At 37.7% G+C, this 23,419-nt stretch overlaps 1 protein-coding gene across 3 annotated transcripts; it reads left to right on the top strand.

Annotated features, from left to right (window-relative positions):
* The first annotated feature begins 354 nt into the window (after nt 1-354).
* On the top strand, nt 355-21,220 carry KYAT3 (kynurenine aminotransferase 3). Of its 3 annotated transcripts, XM_084211899.1 has the most exons (16): nt 379-414; nt 2,803-2,847; nt 3,853-3,893; nt 4,729-4,820; nt 6,536-6,594; nt 7,783-7,927; nt 8,816-8,965; nt 10,149-10,235; nt 11,594-11,716; nt 11,808-11,928; nt 14,610-14,686; nt 15,510-15,599; nt 16,176-16,362; nt 17,364-17,437; nt 18,164-18,250; nt 19,629-21,220. In XM_084211899.1, the coding sequence occupies exons 4-16, from the start codon at nt 4,731-4,733 to the stop codon at nt 19,689-19,691; spliced, it is 1,353 nt and encodes a 450-aa protein (XP_084068025.1). In that variant the 5' UTR covers nt 379-414; nt 2,803-2,847; nt 3,853-3,893; nt 4,729-4,730; the 3' UTR covers nt 19,692-21,220. The 3 variants fall into 3 exon arrangements, with proteins under 3 accessions (XP_084068024.1, XP_084068026.1, XP_084068025.1); XM_084211898.1 differs by lacking the exon at nt 3,853-3,893 and having other exon boundaries at nt 355-414; XM_084211900.1 differs by lacking the exons at nt 2,803-2,847; nt 3,853-3,893 and having other exon boundaries at nt 376-410.
* Nucleotides 21,221-23,419: the final 2,199 nt, after the last annotated feature.

The following is a 23,419-nucleotide window of genomic DNA, read 5'->3' as shown; positions in this document are numbered from 1 at the left end:
ACATTTCTAAGCCTTGGTTCTGCCCCGTCTCTGCTCCGCACTGCGGGCAGTCCTCTCGCCCTCAGCAGCTCCCCACACGCGCGGCGGGACGGGCGGGACGGGCGGACCCGGCCTCGGGCTGGAGGAACGGGCGGGACGGGCGCTCTCCGGCCCTCGGACTGGAGGAACGGGCGGGACGGGCGCTCTCCGGCCCTCGGACTGGAGGGACGGGAGGGACGGGCTCTCTCCGGCCCTCGGACTGGAGGAACGGGAGGGACGGGCGCTCTCCGGCCCTCGGACTGGAGGGACGGGAGGGACGGGCTCTCTCCGGCCCTCGGACTGGAGGAACGGGAGGGATGGGCGCTCTCCGCCCCTCAGGGCGGCCCCGCCCCATCGGCAGCGATCGCGGCGGGCGGCGGAGGCGGTGTCGGGTTGGTGAGTGTGCTGAGTGTACTGAGTGTGGCGGCGGCGGCCGGGGCGGAGGCGCTGCCCTCGGGGCCTCTCTCAGCCGAGCGCCTGTGGGGGAGGCGGCTCCCAGCCCGAACTCGGGGTGGCCGCGCTTGTTGTCCCGCAGAGCGGCCGGGCCGGGCCCGGCAGCCCCGGCTTTGACCGAGGGCCCTGAGGGTGAGGGCGGGCGGCGTTGGTGCCGGCAGGTTCCGGCCTCCCCAGCCCCGTGCTGCAGGTTGCGAACACGTGTGGGTGGGAGCGTAAGCGCAACTTAGAGTGGCTGCATGGTAGAGCTGCTTTACGACGGGAAAAAAAAGTGAGAAAAAAACTCCACAATCTCATCCCGCTCCTTAATCCGTATGGTAAAATGTATTTCTCTGCGCACAATTTGCTCCATTCCTTGTAGATTATGGAAGAAGAAATGACAAATTGACTGCTATGATAAATCTTTCTCATACAGAAGGTTTTAAGTTCAGTGCCTTTGCCCAACTTCCCTGAGTACAGTGATTTTGGCAACAGTTCTCTTGGCTCAGTAAGCCATCTATTGCATATAGATGGTAGGAAAAAAAGTCCTGGAGAGCCCTCCACTGGTAAAATGGCACCTTTTCTTTCTCCAAGGCTTTCATCCTCTAGGCAATAAGAGATAGTCCTTCAAAGTCTTGACAGCATTTAGCTGAGGTGTAACATTTTCCAGATTTGTGTATCTAAAAAATATTAAACCCAGGACAAATATAACAGGGATTATATTTTCATTATGACATTACTGTGGTGGCAGACAGGCTTTCAGTGTTTGTAGTAGTGTTTGTCACTGACGCTCCACAGTAAAATGAAACTATTTGTTACCTGAAAAAATGCAGCAGTTTAAGGGGTCTGACCAAGTGTCATTCAAGCTCTGTGACATGGGTTTTTTTAGAGGTGGAATAACTGAAGCTCAAAAATTAAGGAATGGCAGCATTCGGCCTTTTGTTTCAAAGGAGAAAAATGAATTCATTACAAAATTGTAACTTTTTAAAAATGCCCCAGAGGTTCAGCAGCATCCCAAGGTCAGGGTACTGTATGACCAGGAGGTTGGGCAGCTGTGAAAGAAGCAGAAGAGCTTACAACTCAGAAATTGTATCTATGCTGGAACAGTTACAAAGCACAGCATGAACTAAATGATTGTTAGTACACAGATGTATTCATCTATTTCCCATGACCAAGTCCAATTATATCTTCCAGTCTAGTTTAAGTACCAAACCTGAGTTTCAACCCAATTAGCAAGCAGAATGTTGCTACCAGTCCCACTAAAAAACATTTATGGCACTGACCTTTCTGGTAGCCTTGCTTGCTTCTCACTCCCCTAAAAATATAGAAAGCTGTAGGAGTAGTCATTTGTTATCCCTTTTCCTCTAACATGCTAATTTTCGTGTTTTCTCTATGGATATGCAAGCCTGAATTCCAGGAGGGTTGCCTACATGAATGCTTCAGAGCACTGAAAATTAGAATGGGATGAAAAGAATTCCTAATTTAAATTCTGGGTTTAGCAGACATGACTCTTGGCCAAAATGCTGATGTCTGACTCCAAGATTGAAAAAAGAAACATTAATAAGACAAAGAAAGAAATTAGTATTACCTTTTAATTCCCCCACAAACATCAATGCATTTTCTGTGTTTGAAGAACCTTGCAAATTTTGAAGAGGGTTGAAATGGGGTTTGCAGTACTTCTCTAGCTGCCTGGCATTGTGTAATTTCCCTGATCTGGTAGAAACTTTACATCCCAATGATAAAAACTCAGAATAATAGAAGCACATACACATACTTACATATATAGGGTAATAATTGAGAGTGCATTCATCATAAAAGTAACAAGAAATAATTCTCTTGTGCCTGTGGTATGTCTTAACATGTCATATAAGATTATACTGGGAATGTGTGTGTTTGGAAAAAAAGAGTAGGAGTAGGTCTTGCTTTTTTTTTTTTTTTTTTTTTTTTTTTTTTTTTTTTGGATCAGTGTGTGGGAGAGTATCTGGTTATATTAAGGAGGACTTTCCCTTTAAATCCTTGACATCTAAGTGGAGGTACCCAGAGTTACAGATGAGAAAAGAGGCATTTTTAGAAATAATACAAGAAATAATACAAGTAAGAAGTCATAAAAGTATTTTATAGGATGCTTTTTCATTTAATGCCCAGTAGTCTTGTCTCTTGAGTCTGAACAAACGCTGTTCAGTTTTCAGTGGAAAAGTGTCACGAAGATAGAAACAGTGGGAGAAGTGTTACATGCCAGTGCCTGTTCTTATTGAGGCTGTTCAGCAAAGTTGTTTCTATTACATTCCTCATAAAGTTTTCACAGTTTCTACATTTCTGTGGTATTAAAGGTGAATATAATTTTTTTTTCAGGTATTTTAGGCACTTGCAGAGATTGACCACACCACAGTTACACAGGTCTGCTGCTGTTCATGCAGTGTGGTGGTTTTGTGTGATTGCCTCATGTCAAATAATGGTTCTGGGTTTTGGTGCACCATGGCACTAATGCTGGAAATATTTACAACTGTCAGTAATTTTTCTTACTTGCAAGTTAGTTCTGCATGTAAGGCTTGCACGCTTTTTGTTTCATTTTTCTATTTCTCAATACAAAATGAAACAGGCCAAAGTATGCATGTTTATCTTTCTGCACTAACTAACTACTGCAAGTGTTCACAGTGGGCTGCAAGAGTTATGCTGTCTCTGGTCTGACCCTGGGGAGTAGCACCAATGTCATGGTTATGTTTCAAGATAACATCAGTATGTTACACAAGTAGTTTTTGTAACCTTAGACAAGGGGAGCAATAGAGACCTTAATAATATTTTTGATTTTGCATAGTTACTCTCAAAGATTACCTTGAATATGCTAAGTGGCATTATTAGAAATCTCATAAAATGGATTTTCTGGTCTTTTTTAAGCACATGTATTTCTTCTGTGTCTTCAAGAGTATCTGCTGACTAGTGTAAAAAATTTTCTTGCTGTTTACTTTTGTTAGTCCTCAGACTAGCAATTTCTTCTTGTAAATGAACATAATTGTTTACTTGCAGATTACTAAATGCAATGGGATTATGGGGCTATTTTGAATGTCTAATTGAGTTAGCTACAACTCAGTAGTGTATGAGAAAGACCCTAATTTCAGAAGTGAGACTGAGTTTGTAGCACAGGAGTAAGAGAAAGGCAAAATCAGCATACTTTTAAAACTTATGCATTGAGGCATCTTTGACTGGCCTTTTCTATTAGTTAATAAATGTAAAGGACACTTGTTGGACTAAAAGCATTCTTCTTAATGAAAACATCATATTTTACTGTGCTATTGATTTACCTTTTTTCTTTCTGTTCACGAGGTTCACATGGTATCGTTTTAAGAAGCAAAGGCATTCCTATGTCTTAATGCAAATAGTATAATTTTTTCTTCTCCTTCTCAGGCAGCAAAGTCAGGGAGGAAACGGAGGTTATACGCCCTTTAGTGAGTAAATGGTGGAAAACAAAGTTAATAATTATACTGCTCTGGCTACTGTGTTTCTGCCACTAGATTTGTGGGTTACATGTGTCTAACACATTTCAGTCACTGTGGCAATGTAATCCAACATACAAGTTTTAAAGTATCTTCTGCAAATAGTTGCATGAAGTACCAGTTCTTACTTCTTTTTTGATAGTTATTAATTAACAGGACACATTTTCTCCAGTCTGTGAAAGATGTTAGTCTACACAAAGTGTCTTTTCTAGCTGTTTTCACCCATGGGAAGTATTTAATGTTTGCCAAGTCACTGTGACAAAACTTATTGTAGTTTCAGAAGGTTCCTAGGCCTCCCTCTCCAGTGTGACTGGTTGTTTTAATTATTCTGATTCCAGCATACCTGATTTGAAACACTTGGAAATGGAGACAAATTTTGAAGATGTGTAACTTTTAAAAAATTGGGCTCTTTTTCTATTGTATATTAGCAATCTTAATAGCAATTTTTATTACACAAACACATTTTCACAAGAGTTCTAACAGGGACTTTGAAGCTTGAATTGCATTTAGTCTTAGCTATTATTCAAAGAAAAGAAGATCAATATTGTCAAATAAAAGAAACCTTCCTTTGAGATGACACTCAAACATTTTTCAACCCTGTCAATTAGAAAGTTTCATCCTCTATGCTTACAACTATGACAAGGTAATCATTTAGTAGCGCTTACTTAATTGAAACAAAATCACTGGGGGGAAGAGGAGAGGATCTTATCTTAAAATTGCTCAGTGTTGTGTAGGAACTCCTTCCTAGAATCTGTAAGGTTTTTCAGGTCACTTATTTATTATGCAGGCATGTTTCTTGCTTCACGAAACTTCTGTTGCCGTGGCATTAAGCTAAGAACAGATTTGCTTTCCAGATCCATCAAACATTCCGCCTCTACAGTAAGTATTCCTTCAGCTCCATAGACAAAGCTATTTCATATTTCATGCAATGTTTTAGAGGTTCGCTAATTTTGCAATGTTGCAAACATATATGCTTTAGCTGTGGTTTATTTCTTGTTATAGATAAAAAATATTTACTATCAAGAACACAATAAGGTATTCGAATCAGTCAAGTATTAACCAGACTAGCGTAACAGAATTTGGTAATTATTGCTTTGTGTAGCTTTTTCAGTCTTTATAGTGCCATCTAGCACATGCCACACCAGAAAGATTCCCTAGCTTTTAGAGAAAAGCTTGAGATTCAGAAGACAGGTTCAATATCAGCATTATCACAGGCTTTTGGTAAGACAATTTATTTATTTTTATCTTAGTTTTCCTTTAATGATATGACAATAATGTTGCTTCTTTATGCTGCAACAACAAGGGGTCTATAAGTACCTTAATTTTATAGGGAATCTTTTCAGTTTCCCAGCTTAACTGCTTATAAGATTGTGTAACTTCATTTTAAGTCTTCCAGTTATGTTCAGAGAAAACAGCTTTGCAACATGGCAGGCAGCTGGAGATGACACTCTGCATTCCATAGAGAACACTGGCATGTAAATGGTGTTCCCAGTTCATCTAGTCAACAAATTGGGTCAACTGAGGCATATGACAGATCCTTCAAAACAGATGCTTGAGTCATTATACTGTAAAGTTGCAACATATTTTGCCCATATGAGAAATGCAAGCCACTTTATAGGTCAGCTTTTGCCTGAGTCAGTTTTTCATATGCTATATATATTTATATTCTGTTTAATTGAGTTGGATATTCACATTAAATGTCCTCAAATTTAATACTTTCTTTTAAAAAAAAAAATTAATTTTCTTTTACAAGTTTTTCTGAATTAAGAAAAAGGATGAATACAAGGAGCACCTGGCTTTCTATCAGGTGCTTCCCTTATTAGAGGGTGTTAGGGAAAGTAGGAGGTCAGTTAGAGCTTGATGAAGACCTGGACCCTTAACACCCATCTTTGACTCCTGGAAATCCTAGCCCTGCACCTAGAAATGGATTGGAGATTATCAGGTGATGACATAAGTGGGCTAAAAGAAAAAAGATTCTTAAGATTTGTCATGACCTTCTGGAAAAAAGAGCACCAATGAAGGTTTCATTTTAAAATCTCAGTTAATTAGCTGGATTCCTCAAAGTAGTGAGGTTGACTGGAACACCATTGTAATCTGATTCTGTGAAAACCTGAAAACTAATGCAAGTCCTGCTATTCTGTTTTAAAACTAGTTCCAAAACATAAGAAAGAAAGAAATAGAAAGACTTGCGTTGTTGAATATATTTAAACTTGTATAGTACGGAACAGTAAGGTAAAGGCTTATTTTATTGTCAATACCTTTTTAGGTAGGGAAGGTTACTCAATGCAGTTAAGGTCATCTTTTAAAGCTATTGAGCTAAATTATGCCCCTCCTCCACCCTTGCTGGAAGTTTAGTGGATTTAGATTATGACAAATGAGAATTTAGGAGATTTTTGTGTATTTTCTTGTTAGTCTGAATTCAAGCTGTTATGGAAGCTTTAATGAAAGAACTTGTCTATAATTCTATGGAGCTACTGAATTCAGCTGGCAATGGTGTATTTGAGAAAGCATGAAGGAGGGTTTTCATGCTGAATCCAACAATATCATACTTTGTCTTAACAAAACCCTTCTGTCTGTATGTTTTGATCTTGCAGACAATGTCCTTCAGACACAAAAACACAAGACGAATTGAAGGCCTTGATAGCAATGTGTGGTAAGAGGAAAATATCTGCAAATTTCAGAAAATGTCCTTGGCTGATGTATTTTCTTTCCAAAAAGATAATTATTGCTAATAATAAGATACATAGCAGTTGCTATCTCTGCTGGAATATATTTTGCTCCTGTTTAGAAATAGTGAATTCAATTCAATTAAAGGTGGGATTAATTTTTATTTTTGAGCTTTAAATATTAGGCTTGGGCTTCTCTTCGTCTATTAAACCATGTAAGACACATATAACTCATGGGCATGGTAGTGTAGCTGATTTTCAAATTAAAATGTTAATTCTGTTGAACAATGTGTTTCAATTACACCTGATTTGTGTTTACCAAACAAATCAGGTTTTTTTAAAGGCCATTATACTTGTTTTATAATTTAGATCATTATTTTTAATACATCTTTTTCTAGGTATTGAATTGGTCTTAAAGCAATATTGCCATCACTGATAAATATGGAATTTTCTTTGCTGGTGAAAAAGACTATTTTGGGCTTACTTTAGTTGTATGTATGTGTTGCATTAATTGTATGTATATAAACACAAGGTGTTGCAATTATTCAGCCACAAGCTAATTTTTAGCAATTTATATTATTTTTTGACATGACTGTGATGCTCTGTGGGGAGAGTTATGATGGGGAGAGGGTTGTTTTGTTTTGTTTTTTAAATTGTTAACATTTCAGTACAGAGGAAAGAGGAAATGTGAAGCTGACCTGTGAAGGGAGGAAGGAAACATTTTTCAAGGACCCTGTAGGCTATTAGAAACAGTTAATAGGCAAACTGAAACAGTCCGTGGCCTAAAATTACTTTAAAAAAATTGTAGCACTCTGAGGTGACTGGGTAGTTTAAATGACACCTTCAATTGACTGAGTTTAATCTTTAGGACATTTAATGTGCCTGGTATTCAATTTTGGCATATATCCAGAGTAACTGTGTGTTTGTGTAGCTGCACATTTGAGCACACTTCTACCAGAAATGTTATGGATGCAGAACATCAATCTTTTCTTGGGTGCCCTCTGACTCCTGTGATCACTTACATTATTTCAGCCCTCAGCTCTCCATTCTACTTAAACCTGTTGCCATTGCTGGAAATTTGGCAAACTGAAATACTTTTGTTTTGCTTTCTAGTGCTAATGAATAAAAAGATAATTTTATCTGGTATGTTAACTTTAAGATTTTTTTCCCTCCAGGGTTGAATTTACAAAAGTGGCAGCAGATCCCTCAATTGTTAATCTCGGCCAAGGCCTTCCTGATATATCCCCTCCCAGCTATGTTAAAGAAGAACTGGCAAAGGTAGCAGCAGTTGACAGACTGAACCAGTACACCCGAGGCTTTGTAAGTATTGTGGAACTCCAGGACCCAAGTTCAGTGGAAAACGTGCCACAGGGAAAAAAATTGACTTTGTATTAGTTTTATCTATAGATCATAGTCTTATGTCCCAAATTAAGTTCATTTAGTAGCTTTGTCTGTTACTAATGATCTTCCTCTGTGTAGGCTTCTTCGAGGCAGAATCCTTCAGCAAGAGCAGAATGGTAGAGCAGGTCTGGGAGGTCTCTGAGGAGCTGATTCAGTTTAAAGAGTGTAGGTTATACATTTACCTCTGACTTTGGTCAGTGGGAACATGAATCAGACAGTACAATGGGAGAATGAGAAAGAAATACTTGGTATCACTGCCATGTCCCTGGAGAGGACACAAATGGTGAATGGTACTCTGAGATTTGGGATGTGACTATATGAATTAATATTTTGATCACAAGTGCTATTTATCAGCAATATATAAATATAATAAAAATATTTTCCTTGCACCAAATACTTTTAGTTGAAAGACAAGAGAGAAACAGAAGGAGCTGAAAGAGACTCAAGAGGAGGTGAGGGTGAATTGGTGTCAGAGTATTCCCTTCTCTCCTTCTGTCTCTTGTCCTAGCTGGCTATAGGCTATCTGGACCTACTCTGAGATGTGATAATATGAAAGAAATCAAAAAGCACCAGATAGAAAAGCAATTTCCGAGTAGATACAAATAAATTGAAAACAAGCTTTTCTTTCCTAGTGTGCAAAAAGTTTCAACCCTGTTACCTGTTAACAGCCATTAATACTGAGGGCTGATGTTGTATTTTTCTATCTGAAAATGTAATAGTTTGGTACATGTATAAAAGAGCCCAAACACAGGCTTTAAACATTGTCAGGCACACTCCAATCAGTTACTTTCTTTTTGTTTTGAACAGGGACATCCATCACTGGTGAAAGCCTTGTCGCAAGTCTATGAGAGAGTTTGTGGAAGAAAGATTGATCCTCTCACAGATATCCTGGTGACTGTGGGAGCTTATGGATCTCTCTTTAGTACAATACAGGCCCTAATTGAAGAGGGAGATGAAGTAAGTTTTTACTGGAAATATTCACATATACTTGCAGACATAAGAATCTTTCTCTTTTTCTTATTTGTCTACTTCTAAATATAGATTAATGCTGGGGCTTCTTTCTGTCTCTATTGGTTTGATTTTTTACAGTTGTACATCTGACTTATGGTTTCAGAAGCTGTGATTAGGAGACTATCCTTTGGATGTCTTCCTATCACTCATCAATTTACAAACACCTTTTTTTCACACTTAGGGTATCTGTGGCAGTTTCTTTATCACTGTTACTGTTAGGTGACACAATACACACTGATTTCTTATTTGAGAAAACATGTTGGATGTTGTCTGCAACAGACAACTAAGGGTGGCACAAAGAATTGTTGGTGTTTGGGTAACCATTGTGTATCAGGTTCTGTTTTGGGCAATTGTATGGTAGGTGGCAGAAAAGCTTGTAAGTTACTGTACTAGCTGTGATGGCTCAGCACTTCACTATTACTGATGTCTGCCTTTCTGTCAATGAAATAAAAAGTCATTTTACAGGAATATTTGTATCCATAGTGGGTAAAACCTTTTTGTGTTGTGTATTTTGCTTTCAGTGCTTCATTTGTTTCACTTGTATATTGTATTCTCAACTTTCTGTTGCTCTGATAGTCACTTCTCTTTTGTTTGGAATAGTTCTATAAGCGTTTGCTTTTGGTGGGTTTGTTTTCCTATTGTCTAGCCTCTGTGCAGTTTTTCTTGAGTTTTTCCTCTTTCTTTACCTGAGAATTAGTCTGATAAAATTTGAAGATTTAACTGTTCTTCTGAGATTTCTAGATACTTGGAAATCCTGGAATTTCAGGGGCATAATTAGAGCAGCTTTGCTGTGGTTCAGTAATTTACCATTGCTATTTTCCATCTTTGCCTTGTACCTTCAAATCTGTTTGTAGGTCTCAAACATTCTTATTATTAGAACTCAATAGCTGTAATGTGTACTTGGAAAAACAGCCTCTGTGTGTTGTCAAAAATGAGTGGTGCTTATCATACTTAGCCAGAGGGCATTATTGTATTGTGCTCCAAAATGAGGAATATTCTGCAATGTTATAACATTAAACCTGGAGTGCCAGAAACATTATCAAGCTATGACACCAAGGTAAATGTAGAAATATGATGGTATCGTGCACAGTAAACTCTTTGTTTCTGATACTGATGATTGTCATTTCAGGTAATAATAATAGAGCCATTTTATGACTGTTATGAACCAATGGTAAAGATGGCGGGGGCAAAGCCTGTTTTTATCCCACTAAGATGTGTGAGTAACTTTTTAAAAATTACTAATTATATAAAGTTTCTCATTTGTGTTCAATACAGTTTGCTGAACACCTATATGATGCTTTTCTGTATCATTTTTCGTAATATCAAATTACATAAAAATGAGATACACTCTAGCAATCTAAGTCTGAGACAATGATAATCCAAAAGAGAATATTTTATTAGTGTTGGAGAAGGTGTGACAATGTTTCTTATTTGCTTTAATTTGTGCATTCTAATTAGTAATAACTAATTTCTTCAGTTTTCAGTGCAAATTATGGAAGGGGGATCCACGTATCAGTGCAATTTCTCTGTCATTTGGTTTTCAAAAGGTTTGGTTCCTGATCCCTGCAGCAATTCCTACAAAGACAGAATACAGTTTCTTTTCCAAAGTATGCTTGCTAAATAAGGACTGATCATGTAGTAGGTGTATTTGCTATGCATACAAGAATTACTCTTTCCTTTATTGTTAAATAGGCTATAGGTTAATTGTCAAATTGGTACTGCTGGCGTTATGCCCACAGCTTGCAAGGATTGTTCTGTATGCCAACTGTGCCTTGTGCATCTGGCAGCCTTGCACAGGAAGGGCTGAGGGGCTCTTTGGGCAGCACTGTTGTAGGAATACCATGAAATCAGATCAACACAGAGTGTCAAAACCTCCAGGACTGCAGTGGGAGTAGGTGAGACTGTTCCTCTGGAAGTCCATCGTCTAAGGATGTTTCGAATGACAGGGCACCTCCAAGCATTTTCTCACACCCTTGTTTTAGGTGTGGCCCTCTCCCAGTTATTGCAGGCGTCACAAGGGTAGTGTGGCCATGCTCTGTGTTCTCTGTGCCAACTGGCCCAAACTTCTCAGCCATTTGTAATACTTTAGGGACACTTGTATTGTGCAGTGTATAAACTCCAGAGACTCAGTAGTGCAGATTTTTAGCTCTTTGGCCATTTTCATTAGTTTAAGGAGGAGGAAAAGACCTTGAATCCCCAGTGGTGATCAGTCTTTTCAGTAAATCTCTACTTCCTGGGAAGCCTCCTAAACTCTCCTACTATGTAACTGGGCTTTCTGCATTACACACTGTAATAATCAGCATGTGTGCAACAAGATCCTGGAAATAAATTCCTGCAGGGACTTTAAGACAGACAGTGGCCAGAGGGGGACAGCCAGTGTCATAATAGTTTACCTATTCCTAGAACAACCTTTTTCTAGGTGAACAAGACAGACTGGATAGGTTGTCACATATGGTTATGAAAGTGTTGGAGAGCGATAAATTGAGCAGCTCTCTTTAGGCTGCAACATGTATTAAAGTCACACATAAATTTATTGTGGTTTTGGTTTTTGTGGGTTTTTTTTGTTTTTTTTAGAAAAATGATGGAAACTCTGCATCTAGTGCTGATTGGGTCTTAGATCCTGCTGAACTTGCAAATAAATTTAATTCCAAAACAAAAGCAATTATTCTGAATACCCCACACAATCCAATAGGCAAGGTAAGAGTCCTGCTTTATCACCACTTTAATTTCAAAGAATGCCTTAAATACTGTGATTAATGTATTTTCCTTTACTTTTCCTGTATCCCAGGTTTTTACCCTGGAAGAGCTCCAAGTAATAGCTGATCTCTGTATTAAACATGACACCCTGTGCATCAGTGATGAGGTGTATGAATGGCTGGTGTATAAAGGGAATAAACACATTAAAATAGGTACTTATTTTTTGTGGCATCTTAGAAGTCATTGTGGAATGATGCTGTGAACTTGCCTCCCAAGGATAATGCTTGCTGGAAGAAGCTCATACTTCAAGCTTTGAAATTTTTCATGTTTAGGCTCTAAGGAGGAGATCCCCTCTCTTTTCTAGAAATTATTTTAAAGAATAATTTCCAAATAGAATTTCCAAAGCTCTTAAGTGACTTTGGAGCAGATATCCATAGAAACCAGTGGGACTGAGGCTTGCAAGTCAGTTATGATCATATGAGTTTACCATCCTTATTCAGTTACTTTGTTGGCCAGGACAAGTGCAGTTGCTGTTACTGTATGTATATTAGACAGTGCTTTGCTGAAGAACTAATAGAAGGAACAGGAATTAGAATTTCCTTCTCAAAGCTTTGTAGAGATAATAATGAGGGAAATGGTCAATGAGGAACACAAATATTTTTGCTCCACTAATTATGAAAAACTAAAAAATAGTATAAAGGTCATTGTGGAGATAGTGCATGAGCACTGTCCCTCCCAAGAATGGAGACATAGTTAAATACTAGACATTGAATTCAGTGAAGTAAGTCCTGCAAGTGCAGTATAAAAGCCTGTTAAATCTTCAGGTAGTGTTTTTACAGGAGCAAAGCACCATTGCAAGAACAAACCAGTAAAACAAATAATGATGCCAGGTTCTTGATCCTCTTCTTTTACTCGATCCAAGTTTCGCTGAAGTTAGTAGAATCACTCCCCCATGAGTGTGTTATTTCTCTATTTATAAACTCTTGTCTTTCTGTAATAACCTCTATGTATTCTATCAAATGCAGTGACACTTTTTTTTTTGTGGGAGATACAAAATGGATATTGCATCAATTTACAGGATCTGATAGTTGTTCCTTCGTACAATTTAGCAGGGGTTGCTAGCCACAGCTCATAAAATTAGTACAGTCTTTGTGCTGTCACTGAAGCAGTTTTCTGTAGCATATAACACTTCATCATGTTTCCCATTAGCAGACTTCTCTAAAAACGTAGGCTTCCTCTGCATAATGATTACAGTTGCACTGACAGATTTAGAGATTACACCTCATAACTGAGGATTCTGAGCAAGCCACTCAACAAGCTGAGTACCATCCCAGGTAACAGGCTTACTATATGTTAGTTGCGCTTCATTAGTTTTTAAATTGTAGTCAGACTTGGTTATGGTGTCATATATGGTTGCCAAGTGTCATGGGGAAATTTCCCTCTATTTAAAACTTGTTTGGAAAAGCAATGGAGCTGCTTCTTTCTCTGTGCCCTTGTACTGCGGCTATTGTTTGAAATGCTGTCACATGCTATCTCCAAGGTGGAATTCTGTGACTATGTGGCAAAACAGGCCTGCTAGAGGCCATTAGCTTTGAAAGCCAATTCTTTTTGCAGTCTGTGAGAGCTAGTTTGGGTGCCCCTAGGAACTGATCTATATACTGTTGGCCTAGCTTGGTAGAAGATACATCTCTTCAAGCCTTTTCTTTTCAAGGTCACAGAGTAGTTGAGTATGGGTAGGCTAATAGAAAAATCAGTTTCTTTCATTCTGTTTGGTTTCTCCTCTTGGTAAGTTTGCTCAAAAAATTGCAATACATGTTTTCAAATAACTGAAAGACTTATCCCATGTCTAATGCTGATAACTGCCACAAAAAATTCCTTGTGAAATTCAGTGGTTTAATTTGGAAAAATCTTTGTTCATTGGTCTTGCTATAGAGGGGGTTTAATAACTGACAGATTTACTGGTAGTGGTTCTAGTATGCAAATTAGGTGAAGTCAGATGTTGGTGACTACTGTAACTGCAACCTTCACTGATTTTGTGTCTCAGACTTAGGTGTGTCTGGATTTGTCTGTTTCTCTTGAAATTAATTAAGTTAGAGTCCAAGTAAGAGCTTTGCAGAAGCTATATAGAGAAAAAAATTTGCAAACTACAGGAAGAGACCTTTGCTCTGTTATCTCCTTGGAAAGGGAACAAAGGATTTTGGTCTCCTATCAGATATAACTGCAAAGACAGAGACAGGCTTCTGTGAGTCCCTTAATCTTTGCAGACATTTTAGCTAACTGCTATTGTCAGTCAGCCTCAGCCTGTTCAAACTGTATAATACAGTATAATTTATTTACTCACTCTGCTAGTTTTCTGGTGTTCTTTTGTTTGGTTCTGGGTTAGAAGTCTTAGTAATTATTTTCTTTTTCTGATGTCTGAGACAGCCAGTGACACTGAACTGGACAATTCTAGTAAAGTGTGTTGGAGTGCATGAGTTAATGTTGTGTATAGTACTATTACCAGGTATCAAAAATAATCTGTCCTGGGGTGAATGGGTAGCCTTAGGTAATATTTTTCTTATGGATAATTGTGCATTTTTGCTGAGGATAATTAACATGTAGTTTCCAAACTGTACCTCTTATTTTCTGTTTCTTCTTTCTCCTTTCATTAATGCTTACCTTCTTTTCATGTTAAAAAGCACTGGCCCATATATCCTTTCTCATTTATTACAATTGCTTTAATTTGAGAATATTCTAAAATTAAAGCAATTGTAACAAATGAGAAAGGATATATGGGCCAGCGCTTAAGATGCTGCAATGAACATACAGCTCTGAGCTAGGGGCAGTGCAGTTCTTCAAGTTACATGGAATATGTGAGTGCACCTGTACCAAATTAATTTTATTTTATGTACAGCTACATTGCCAGGTATGTGGGAAAGAACAGTAACTATAGGAAGTGCTGGGAAAACATACAGTGTGACTGGCTGGAAGGTAAGAAGAATCAATATAAATGAGTTAAATTATATAGAATGCATTTATTACGCTAAAAACACCTCTCTTTTTATGACCTGTGTTCTGAAAATTTCTGGCAGCTATTCATGTCTCCAAAATGTGACAATACCATTCAGTTGGAGCAATTACCTATCTTTAACACCCATGTCTTAATTATCTTATTGTCTCTTAATTGATAAACTCTTGTGAGCATAAATTACTAAAAAACCACCACAGCATGTTTTGTTCAAAATCAGTAGAGATTCTTGGAGAAAACATGGATATTATGATATTTTAACTTCCCTATCTTGACTTTTAAATAGGTATCATAAATTGAAAAAAAAAATTTTAGCAACTAAATTTTTCATCACCATATGTTCATCAGCATGTTTTCAAAGTGAACCACAGCATAAATGATGCAGCAGTGAGCTTTTGTTTTATATTCAAACTGGCTTTGACACAGGAGCTTAAGAGATGGATAGGTTCTAAACCAATTAGAAATAACATTTCTAATAAATGTTCAGTTGGATTTCTAACCATTGTTTTACGAAGAGTTAAAAGTTTGCTCAATATCCTATGAGAAATAGGGATAAGGGAAAATAGAACTGTTGTCTCAAATCTATCACTTTTTAAAGGTATCATACACTAAGCTTTGTGTAAACCAGCTTTTTCTTAATAATTTATCAAAACAAATTCTTAAAATAGAAAACCTAATTGGCTAATTAAAAAACCTAGAAAACCCATTGGCTAATTTTAAGTATTTGTTATCTCTTAGTAACATCACTGCCCATAAGTGTAATATATGCACATTTTCCTCCCTTAGCTTGGTTGGTCCATTGGTCCTGAGCACTTGATTAAGCATTTGCAAGTTGTTCACCAAAATACACTATATACTTGCCCAACTCCATTACAGGTAGGTACAGATGGGGCAAAGGAGATTGTTTTCTGGTGTAAGAAAGCTGTTGGCCTCATGTAATAAAACAGTAATCACAACAATGAATTTTTTGTTGTCAAGATACATATTCTAGGGTGTAAGAAGAGGAAACAAATTTGATCAGCTCACGAGACATTTAAAAAAAAAATCAGTCTTGCAGATTCTGTCATCTTGTACCTACAAACTACATGCTTGTCATGCATAAAACATGACAATCCTAATGGTTTCCTAGCAAATATAAATGAAGGTTCTATTAGTGTCTAGTATTCTATGGTACATTATTATCAAACAAATTTAACTTCAATTCAGATTGTAAACCCTTGTGTTCAGGATTCTGACTTCAGTGTATGATTAGTGCCTAGCAAAAGATTGGGTGTTTTGGATGATGCCACAGCACAAAGTAATGAAGAGATTACAGATGTATCTTGTGTAATTTGTGTGGGGATTTGCTTAATATGGGCCAGGATTGAACAAAAATTCACGTGACTTCAGCAGGAAGTGAGTGTCTGTGAGTTTACTGAGTGTTCATGAGCACTTTGGACCGTATGTTTCCAGGAGGCTTTGGCACAAGCATTTTGGATGGACTATAAGCGCATGGATGACCCTGACTGCTATTTCTACTCCCTGTCTCGAGAGCTGGAGAGCAAGCGGGATCGGATGGCTCAGCTACTGAAAGGGGCTGGACTAAAGCCTATCATTCCAGATGGAGGATACTTTATGATCGTTGATGTTTCCACGTTAAGTCAGTATAAATTCTATTAAAGAGCACATGGAAAGTATATTTGGTTAATCAGAAAATTCAGCTATCATTTTAAACTATATTCTCATCTCATATGCAACCATATGTGCATAATGTTGTCAGGAGTACTAACTGGGATTGAAATTTTCAGTTTCACCTTAGCTGGTAAGGTAGATTTTATGAGCTTCAGCAAAGCTTTTGTCATCCTAACTTGTCCATGTTTTACAAAGCTTTGACAAGTTTTTAGAGAGGATAAAGGAGGTAGGTAAACCTATTCCTATTTTCAAAACATCTATGAGAATGTTTGAGAGCCAAGCACCTGGATAATATACTGAGTTCATACCATTTGTATTTTCTTTTTTCTGGTCTTCTTTTTTTTTTCCCCTAATCTGAAGTCATACCCTAAAGGCTCTTTGAAGCATTCTGATCTCTAAACACTGTAAAATGCTACCAAAGTTTACAAACCTTTTGAAAATTCAGGCTATGGTAGCTTCAGAGAAAGAATTCCCACAGGGGAAGGTCTTTTTAGTTCCACATTTTTTCACTAACTGGTCTAAATGGATTTGTCATTTAGACAGAAATGTTTAAACACAGAAAGATATCACAGTTTAATCATGTGTCAGGAAGTTTTAGGTACCCCAGTTTCACAGATGAGAAAACTCCATTTTCAGGGATTATTGCTGTCCATGCAATAAAAGCACTCTTTAGTACCCTCCATAGCCCTGATCCCCCAATAGCCCAGACTTCAGAACTTCTTGGAGTATTATGTGGCTTTCTTCCAAGCTACATCTCAATTTGCTTTGGACAGAAAACAAGTGCTCAGATCAGAAGGGAAAGGTTCAATCTGTTGGCCTATTTTACTTCTTAGAGTATAATTTTAAAATTATATATTAAAATAAAACATATATCTTCATTCTTAGGTATTAACTGTAATAAATTGCTGTTAATGAATGCCTTCCCTTTGGAGTCTAGGAAATCTTACAACATATTTGTTTTAAATTTAGATGTGGATCTCTCTGATGTAGATGAGAAACAACCTTATGATTATAAATTTGTCAAATGGATGATAGCATCTAAGGTAAGATGTCTTAGTCATACTCCAGTTTTAGGAGTGCTTTTCTATTGAAAGCAAGAGCAGTGCAATTGTAGTTACTAAATACTGTAGTAGAGATGTTCCATTCAAAATATTATTTGGTGTTGCTGATAATGTTAAGTATGTTGAAAATGTACACTGTAGGTTTGTGCTACATCCCAGCACTTTTCTTTCAGGAAGCTTAAGTGTTAGTTGTACAAAAGTACCTTTGAAATATTTTGCCTAAGAAAAGTAATTTGAATTTAGTACAAGCCTAGCTAGTGTATACAAAACTGAACCTTGTATTTCCCTCATGTTGGGAGGTGTTGTCATCTTATTGCAGAAGTTCCATACTGCTGTTTCCTTATTGCAAAAGTTTCATACCTTCCTCGTGTTTCTCGTGAGCAGCTCCTCAGAGCACTGACTCTTTCTTCCTCACAAACTGACCAACTGACTCCAGTTCCCTTCTCAATCAACCAACCCACTCTTTTATAGCACTCTTCTTCTCATTGGTTACAGCTGTGGCCTGTTAAAGTCAGGCCTCTTCCTAATCTTTAATAATTGGCCCAGCTGCAACTCCTTAGGTGTAAGATTATTCTCTGCACTATCTTTATTTTCTTATATTCTATCCCCCTACAGGGAGGGAGAGTTCTAGAAACAGAATAGTAAAATTGTCATGCTAAAACCAGATTTCTTAAAATAAGCAAGTGCTATTTCTGTTTTATGTTGCAGAAGCTGTCAGCAATTCCTCTTTCAGCATTCTGTGGTCTTGAGACAAAGAAACAGTTTGAAAAATACATACGTTTTTGCTTCATTAAGGTAAGCCTGTGTCCTGAAATCAATGCAGTACAGGAATCTGCGAGAGACTTACATTTTTCCCAGTATCTCTTGTATTGAAAGCTTTTAGGAACATAAAGTTAGTTTGTTGTAAAATTCAGCACAAAGTATCTTCAATTGTGTTTTTGCTGAGGGACTTTACACCATCAGTGTAGATGGCATGGTTAGGAAGGGCAACTGGTAGAAAATAACTGGATGGGTAGCCCTTTTAAGCTTATTGTATTGATTTTTAAAAACATTCTTGACCAGTGGTGACTGAAAATTATTGAGACAGGTACGCTGTCAATTAATGTCATACCCATAATCCAGAGCAGAGAATAACTGTATAGCAGAGTGTGTGCCCCATGTCCATTCAGTGTCCAACAGCAAAAACAGTGAAGAGGTCACCTTCAAATTAAGCTTGTTTGCCTGAAAACACATAGTTTCACAGGAGCTCCAAATTACAAAAGAAAACATGTTTGCCTGAAAACATATAGTTTCACAGGAGCTCCAAATTACAAAAGAAAACATGTTTTCTTGTGAATTGGCTGATTTTTGCCATTTTGTGAGCACTTTCTTTGCACATATTCTTCCCCCTGTTAAGTCTGTTCTTGAAAGGCTGAAAGGCTTTGGGGACATGTAAACTTTGATAAGCCCAAAGCCCTAAGATGTTTCCCAATTGTTCTGTAACAGAGAATAATAGAAGATTATGGGTCACCATAATGGCACATTTGCAAATCCTGAGCTGTTCTGTGTAAAGATCAGAGCCTTAGCTTGAAACAGTAATGAAGGGGAGTTTCTCCTTGTGTTACTTACTTTTGATGAGGTGTAAAGTCTGTGGTATAAACTGAGTCAGTAACAACCAGGATGAAGTTACTGGTTGTACCTGTGGCTGATAAACAGCACTAATGGTTTCAAGTTAGACTGCCTGTGTGACTCACCAAGCTGGAGCCAAGCTACACAATTTGGAGGGATTATGTTTAAGTAGTTTGCAGCATGGTTGCAAGGAGTTTGAAAAATCCCAACTGTACTCACAGGGATTAGGAAAGTGTGCTAGCCTGTCTTCAAACCAGAGCTGCTAAGTTACATCACTGCATTAATGCCATAAATTTATGTTAGTATTACTTTCATTAAATGGGATAATATGAATGCTGAGATGGTATCTTTTAAATATATCTAATAAATATTTTCAAGGAATCAGCATTGAATTCTTTGTATAGTCCAGATTTGTACCTGACAACTGTCAATGAAAAACTGTCTGAAAAGATATTTACAGAATGCAACTGAAACAACCAAATACTGATTTGAGATGATATAATAATAACTGACTCTTTTCAGGGACTCAGTACTTGTAGTAATAGTGTTGTTTCTTGTTTTGCAGAAAGACAGCACACTAGATGCAGCTGAAGTGATCCTGAAGAACTGGAATAAACAGACAGGCTGATTTTTCTTATTAACTCTTCCATACAGTGTAACTATCTAATAGTATGTTTTTTTTTAAATTGGAAATTTAAGAAAAAATTACTTAGCACAGTACAGAATTAACATGACATTGTAAATAGCTTTTTACTGATACTTGCTGAGGAGTTAGAACAAGGATTTACTGAAATATGTGTAAAGAAACTCAGAGGTTATTTTCAGTCTTTTAAAAATAAATTGCTTTTCTCTTAAAGAAACCCCAATGGGATTAATTTCTTTTACTGAAAGAAAAGATTTATAGGGTTCTGTGTAAAATAAATAAATGATATAGGTATTTTAAAGCTTTCAAGTAAAAAGGGGGAGGTATTTTTGGTATGAAATAGCATGGGAACTAGAGACAGACTTAAAAACATCTTAGTTTGTGAAAGCAAGCTGCAGTAGAGGAAGATTAAGATCCATGACTCATATTAGACAATTGCAGTGACTCTCTACATACCTGCCTACCTTCTCTGTCTGCAGAAATTGCATCAGTTTAAATAAAATGAAAAGTGCTAAGTTACATAATTACTGTTTTATTTCCCACAATAGTCATGTGTGGTGTTCTGAAAGTATTCAGTCCTCAATACAATTATAAAAGTGGCATCTGGAATACGAATTCTTTTTACTTATGGCTACCTTGTATTTATTACATGGATGAATCTACAAAACAAAAAAAAACCACGTTGCTTTAGAGGCTTCTTTACAATCAGATGTACAGTGACATAATTATTTGTGTCATTGTTTTTCTTTCCATGTTACAACATTGGCAATGTCAACCAAACTTACTTCAAACTCTTTAGATCTAGGGGAGCCATGGAGGTGGGCCTAATGCTGTTTTATGGAGCTCAACTAGCTTGGTTTCAAGCCCAGTAGATAAATTACTTCTTTCAAAAGAAGTCAATATGGAGAATTCCTTTCTAGCTACCTCCTTTTTTACTTCTTTCTGCAATCTTTTAATCTGTGGATGGGTTTTTCACTATCAGAAGCAATCCAGGTAGGTGACTTTTTAAGGCTGTATGCTATGTGCTCCATGGTCTTTCTGTGTTCTTCTCACAGGCTGGGTTCAGATGGGATAGAATTAATTTTATTCTCAGTACCTGGTACAGTGCTGTTTTGGACTCAGCATAGGAATAATGTTGATAACACACTGATGTTTTGGTTGTTGCTAAGTTGCATTTATCCTAAATCAAGGACTTTTTTGTGTCTCCTGCTCTGCCAGTGAGGAGGAGCAAAAAACTCAAAAAAGCTGTGAGGGAACATAGCTGGACAAGTGACCCAAACTAGCCAAAGGGATATTCACTCCATGGAATGTCCTGCCCAGCACAGCAGCTGGGAGCTAGCAGGAAGGGGGAGCCCACTGGAGCTGCAGGAATGGGGTCTGGCATCAGTCAGTGGGTAGTAAGCAACTGCATTGAGCATGACTGGTTTTTCTTTTTTTAAATTCCTTTTTGTTATCATTATTATTATTTACTGCTGTTCTTTTTTACTGTGTTTCAATTATTAAACTGCTTTTATCTCAAACGACAAGTATTACTTCTGATTCTTCTCCCCATTCCACCGGTCTGGGATGGTGGGTGAGTGAACAGCGGAGGGGTGCTTGTTGCCAGCTGGGCTTTAACAATGACACAGCTGGTGTCAAAGCCTGAACAAATTCAGTGACTTGTTTTGCCACTGTTTTACTCATTCAGTGATCGCACAGCTGAACCCTTAACTGAGTTCCATGAGACTTTGACCATGCCAGGACCTAAAAAAAGGTATAGAAACTGGCCTGAGAGAAGAGCTGCTAGGTATTTTCATTAATACTTCTTGGTTTTGGGCTTTTGGGAGTCCAGTAGCAGGGACTTCCATAGTCTTTGTAGCTGTCTTGCACAGCCATTCCCCAAATCTCACCAGAAGATGGTTGAGTGGTATTTTGAAAGTGGAGTGTAGTCTTTGTGTAGAAAATTAGATTTACTTAGCTGAATTTTCAAAATTAATTAAGTTTGAAAATTCCTATATAAAATTCCAGGATAAACTTTTTTAGACACTAAATTTCTGTGAAGCCTGCACTCTGTTTTACAAGAAGTTTAAAATCTGTTTATGCAAGTTGCACTGGGGAGCTGTGGTGTTGCAGGAACTGAGATTGCAACAGGCTATTGAACTACATAATAAATCAACAAACCATTACAAAGGTCCTTTAGACATACAAATAAGAACCAGTGATTTATTTTCATTAATGTACTGTTCATTGTGTTTGCAAAGGAGTCTGAATATCTCATTGCATTATTATTGAAATGATGCTGGTAATATTAGCAATGTAAGAATTGCAGGTTAATTAAACACTTTTATTCCTGATAGTAACCAGCATGAGAAAATTGGTGTGAAATTTTAAGAAACTCCAGAATGACCAATGAAGCAAGTTTTAAAATAGGATTATTGTTGTGACTACAGTGGTGGGAAAGAACAGCTGGGGACAGCAAGGTAAATTTTGTGTATTGTTAAAATGATCTGTTGACAGAGAATGTTAATAGTGATACTTACATCTGCCACATCAACCACTTTTTGTCTGCTACTTGAAAAATTGCTGCAGACAAGGAATAAAAAAATCATGATACATCTATTGTATTTTTGCAGCATTTCTGAAAATTACTGTCCTTCTGTGGTGAAAATGAAATTCTCTAAATTCTAAGTTAATGAGAACAGGCTTAGGAGAGTTGGCAGTGATTGCCAGCAGAACATTGTTTTTGTAGAACAGAATGCAGGAGAAACCAAGACAAACCTGGAAAGCTGGAAGGGACTCATTGTGGTGATGAGGCACATCTATTGCAGTCATTGCTCCATACATATTTCAGAGGTTATGTAGAAACCTAGTATCATGTGCTGTATTCAGACCAACAGTTACAGTGATTTGTTTTTCATTACTCTTTCATCTTTTGGGCTTACTGAGCATTTCTGAAAAGATCATTGCAAGTGGAAAGAAGTTTTAAATTTCTATCTCAACATCTCTATTTTCTAATAGTTCTAATAGCTCTCTTATATTCCAAAAGGTTTCTAATTTTTTTTATCTTAAGGAATTTGCTGTCTAGTTTAAACCTGCCCATTTTCAACCAGCAAATAGTACTGCAGTTGGTAGAGAAGTGTTTGGAGGTTGTGTGATAATTATTTGGACTCAATTTTAACAAGTATTAGAGAACCTATCAGCCACAGGGGATTTCTTCCTTTGAGCTAGTAAATTGAAAAATATTCTTGTTAGATAGTGGAGACATGGGCTTAACTGGTGTGAAAAGTCCTGTGTATCTGATTAATAAATAGACAGCAAATTTATAACTGTTGAGAGACTTCAATACTGATCACTTTAAAGCATTGAAATAATGGCACTTTCCAAAATCTAAAGGCCCTCCTGTCCTGTTTATCCTTCTCTTTCAGCGAGGGTAGGCTCATTTGGAAGGAACAAATTTATTTTCCACTGTTTCATAGCTTGGGCTTGAAAAGCAGTTGTTGCATCACATTAATTTTGCATATGGATCAACTCTTGGGCAGTGAAAGCCAGGACTCGAGTCCAATGCTGAAGGGCTTTGCTCTTGCTAAGACCAGTTTTTGACGATTCTCCTCCTCTTTGGCCTGATGCTCTCTGTCAAGCTGGATGCGAAGGGGAGAGACAGAAGGGGAGCTGATCACACCATGCAGGCGTGCGGCGGAGCAAGGGAAGCCCACACAAACCAGCGGGCTTTGTGT

The sequence above is a fragment of the Fringilla coelebs genome (genome assembly GCF_963513975.1).
Source record: "Fringilla coelebs genome assembly, chromosome: 9".
Lineage (NCBI taxonomy): Eukaryota > Metazoa > Chordata > Aves > Passeriformes > Fringillidae > Fringilla > Fringilla coelebs.
The sequence above is the reverse complement of the archived record's forward strand: the minus strand, read 5'-3'. Positions and strand labels throughout refer to the sequence as shown.

What these genes read in the sequence shown, in the direction of transcription:
- KYAT3 (XM_084211898.1), top strand. Translation starts at nt 4,731, where the DNA reads ATGTTTCTTGCTTCACGAAACTTCTGTTGCCGTGGCATTAAGCTAAGA. An exon ending in CTTGCCCAACTCCATTACAG is followed by an intron (nt 15,600 to 16,175) that starts GTAGGTACAGAT and finishes GTATGTTTCCAG; the next exon opens with GAGGCTTTGGCACAAGCATT. An exon ending in TACGTTTTTGCTTCATTAAG is followed by an intron (nt 18,251 to 19,628) that starts GTAAGCCTGTGT and finishes CTTGTTTTGCAG; the next exon opens with AAAGACAGCACACTAGATGC.